The sequence below is a fragment of the Macrobrachium nipponense genome, chromosome 23 (assembly GCF_015104395.2).
Source record: "Macrobrachium nipponense isolate FS-2020 chromosome 23, ASM1510439v2, whole genome shotgun sequence".
Classification (NCBI taxonomy): Eukaryota; Metazoa; Arthropoda; class Malacostraca; order Decapoda; family Palaemonidae; genus Macrobrachium; species Macrobrachium nipponense.
Window position 1 is genome coordinate 73,014,360 of NC_061090.1, and position 3,881 is coordinate 73,018,240.

The 3,881-nt window shown below is 38.0% G+C and overlaps 1 protein-coding gene across 1 annotated transcript in view; it reads right to left on the reverse strand.

Annotated features, from left to right (window-relative positions):
* Positions 1–366: 366 nt before the first annotated feature.
* The window catches only part of LOC135201624 (solute carrier family 23 member 2-like), a 54,500-nt gene continuing 50,985 nt past the window's right edge, over positions 367–3,881 (reverse strand). The window contains exons 12-13 of the mRNA XM_064230688.1: positions 2,947–3,073; positions 367–2,368 (exon numbers count right to left, since the gene is read on the reverse strand). Of these exons, the coding sequence (XP_064086758.1) occupies positions 2,272–2,368; positions 2,947–3,073 (224 nt within the window). The 3' untranslated portion in view covers positions 367–2,271. The remainder of the gene's footprint in view (positions 2,369–2,946; positions 3,074–3,881) is intronic.

Sequence of the window (3,881 nt, forward strand, 5' to 3'; positions counted from 1 at the left end):
ACTTTCTCTCCAATTGTATTTCATTCGTTCCTTGACAATGTCTTAGTAAAGACGAAAGGGCTTGGCTTTCTGACTATCATTTTCCTGTGGTGTTCGCTTATTTAAAGAAGTCACGTGCATCTACTGTGATTTTTTAAGCATTCTACATATATATATATATATATATATATATATATATATATATATATATATATATATATATATATATATATATACACACACTTTTAGGGCATAGTTTTTCCCTTATGCAATTTTCGTTAAAAGTAATTGCTATGGTGGCATCAATAAGTTTCTTACAGGTATCTTCATACCGACGAAGTATTTTCCGAATCTCGTTCGTCAATTTCTGGTGAAAAATACTCAGACCTCCTTCATCCATTTATTGAATTTTGTCGTGAGAGCTGTTTCGCCTTATGGCCTTATCAAGCGACTACTGACTTACAATCTGGCCTTTTGGTCTATTTATTTCATCGTGTGGGAAGTATGGCCTTGAGGTATGGGTACTGGTTAGTCTAGGGATTAACAGCTTAAGCATTAAGGGTGTGGTTTGGATACATAGAACATAAGGACATAATGTACTGTGACAATAAAAGTGAAAGTTTAAACAGTGGTTATATAAAAGTTCAAAATATAATGCCAAGTGCTAGTGTTTCCTTAAATGTATGTTTAAGATTCAATATGTTATACCTATGTTGGTTATAAACACAAAATTACAAAATTACACACAGGAATAAAAATGAATATAGAAATCTAAACACAGCAATAAAAAATATTTTATAGCATGCATAAAGGTACAAATCAGATAATTTCTGTTTATATATAAATGTGAATAATATTAAATTTGAGTGAGTGAGCGCACGCGCCGCGCGTGTGTGTGTGTCCAAATGGTCTACGTTGGTTAACGGCTGCAGATTCGTGTTGGGCGGGGACTCAGCGGCCTGAGCGAGTAATGTTACTTGGCTCTCGCTGGGTCCTCTCGTGTTCTTCTACGGGGCGCGATGTTCTCGGTGGGTTGGGGCGTGTTGTCTGGTCCCTGTTGGCTTGCGTATCCCTTCTCCTGCTGGAAGGGAGTATCGGGTCCGATTCTTGTTGGACGTTCAAGGTCGGCTTCTGATTAGCGATGCTTACCGCTTCGGTTAAGAGTTTTCTTCTCTGTGCACGACCTGGGTGCCTTCTATGAGCTCTTGTAGAGATGGCTTCCTGTCGTGAACATCTATGTATAAATGTTGATGGATGGCCCTTTGGTTTCTCCGAAGGATCGTTGTAGTGTGCCCGATCTAGTTTTCGCTGTGAGATTAACACATCTCCTCTGGACAAGTGAATTTGTAAACTACGTTCGTGCACATCTCCTTCGGTCCCCCCGGAGCGGTGGGTGCTGTTCTTCATTATTAAGGCTGTTACAAGGTTGGGCTTACTATATATCCTGAGACTTATTTTCTGGTAAGGGGCTTTTGGGGTTACGCCTCTGTTTACTATCCCACGTAGTGTGCAGCAATCTTCCTTGTATGCAGACCCATAATGTACACGATGGTAAATAATCAAGTTCTCGTTTTCCGTCGTCGTGTTGGATTGGTAAAATTCGTCCATTATCTTTTTTATTGCTGTTTTAATCATTTGATCTGCATAACCGTTGTTTGTCAGCAGTTGGCGAATTCGATCGAGTTTGTTATGTATGTCTCTCCATGATGAGCTGTGTGTGAGGGCTTTGTTGACATCCACACTCACAACAGACTTTTTGTATGCGTCCGGGCATTCCCCGCGTGCATTCTAGCAACGGCCAGCGTTCGTTGCTTTTGTATACACGGTCGTCTTATATATATATATATATATATATATATATATATATATATATATATATATATATATATATATATATATATATATATTCGACGTTCTTCAGTACAAACAACATTCAAATAAATTACGTGGTATGATGAAATAATTGTGCAATCATTCACCCAAGTAAATAACTATCGTACTACTCTACACAAGTGTTAGTAATAAAATAATGATCTAACAAAAAGGTAATTCGTATCGCTTTCTTCATGAACTTGGCATATGAACGAGACGACCCGTTCTTCTCTGCCCTGTCCCTTCGGTCACAGTCTCCCTCAAGTTTTCATCGCCCATTTGAGAGCGAGTCCTTCGAGTGAGCCGGTTAAAGTGTCCATGTGTTCCTGAGTGACCTCGTTTAATTCATAACGACAATAACAACAATAATAATATTAATAATAATAATAATAATAATAATAATATCAGGGACGTCTTTGCCTACTGGTCCTTTCTGCAAGATGAACACAAGCGTCGTTGCTCGAAGGAGATTCCCTCATATGTCGGCGAAAAAGGAATCCATTTGAACCATTTGTGTCTGTTCGAGGGAGGAAATAATGCACATTACTAAACCGCAAATACACGTTTTCTCAGAGAAGAGAAGAGAGAGAGAGAGACAGAGAATCTGAAGGACTATCAGTCATCGATGATCATTAACGATCAAGGGTTGGACAAATTTAATTTGAACATTATTTCTTTGAGAGAGAGAGAGAGAGAGAGAGAGAGAGAGAGAGAGAGAGAGAGAGAGAGAATAATAGATGCTGAAAGACGAGGTTATTTTTTAAATAGAACATTGAATCTTTAATATGATTATTCCTCAGTTAGTTACTACAACAACAGCATTCATACCTGTGACGACAGTCAAAGATTTTTAATAATTTTCACTTATACGAATAAAATAAAAGTAACTGCGAAGAAATAGCTAGAAAAACCAAGTAAAAATGCAGAAAGGTATAACCTATGTTATCTCGATATAGACCTCTTGAAAGATAAGACGAAACAAATGATTAATTAGAAGTTGCGATGAAAACCCTTGGAATTTCTGCGTCCACAAAGAAATAGGCGAAGAAAGACGCTGAATCGCGTAGAACATAACCTTTGTGCCCCTCCACCCACCTCCTGATGACGTCCATGCCCCAGGGCAAGTCGTAGCATTCCTCGATCGAATTATTTTCGAGTAGGGCTTCGTCTCCTCCCTTCAGGTACTCCTCCCAGGCGACCAGTCCACGTTCCTCGTCTGTGCCTGCAGCAGATACTGACTGTCTGAGCAATACATGACATCTTTTGTCTTTTGAAATGAAATCCTCTGATGGGATGCGCTAGAACCTGCTTTTGACGAAAAGATAAGCTTTGACTTTGAGACGGAAGTTGTTTTCATTGCTAATACCTTAACTTGAGTCATCGTGAGAGGCAGCGATTAGCTAAGGAGAAACAGAAAGGACATCTTGGCTTAATGTCATCTGCAAGTTACTTTTAACCAAAGGACAATCAAGGACGTCAGAAGCTTATAGTCCATACAACTGGTTTGACTTGAGATATCCTGCTATCAATAAGTCCAAAAGTAGTTTAGTAGTGACCACTGTCGTAGGTTTTCATGAACGCCACAACGAAAATGCTGAGCACATTATATTAGATATATATAAAAGTTTTTCTGAAAAGTTAAAACAAAAATATATTATGTCTTGGTTTTCTGAGGAAATCTCTCATTGGTGAAAATACTTAGTTCTAAATGAACAAAAACTAATCATTTGAAATACTAATCAGAAAGAACATAGTAATTCTTAGTTCTCTAATTTAGGAATGATAAAAATCAAAGTATTATGGAAAGGGAAACTATTCCACTGGCAATGAACAAATTATTTCACCCAGAAAAAATATAAATAGGTGTGTTATTCATTAAATGTAACCCAAAGAATAGAAACGAACAGAATATAAGATTTAGGCCAAAGGCCAAGTGCTGGGACGTATGAGATCATTTAACGCTGAAAGGGAATTTGACAGTAAGGTTTGGAAGGCGTAATAGGAAGAAAATCTTACCGTTGCATTATGAA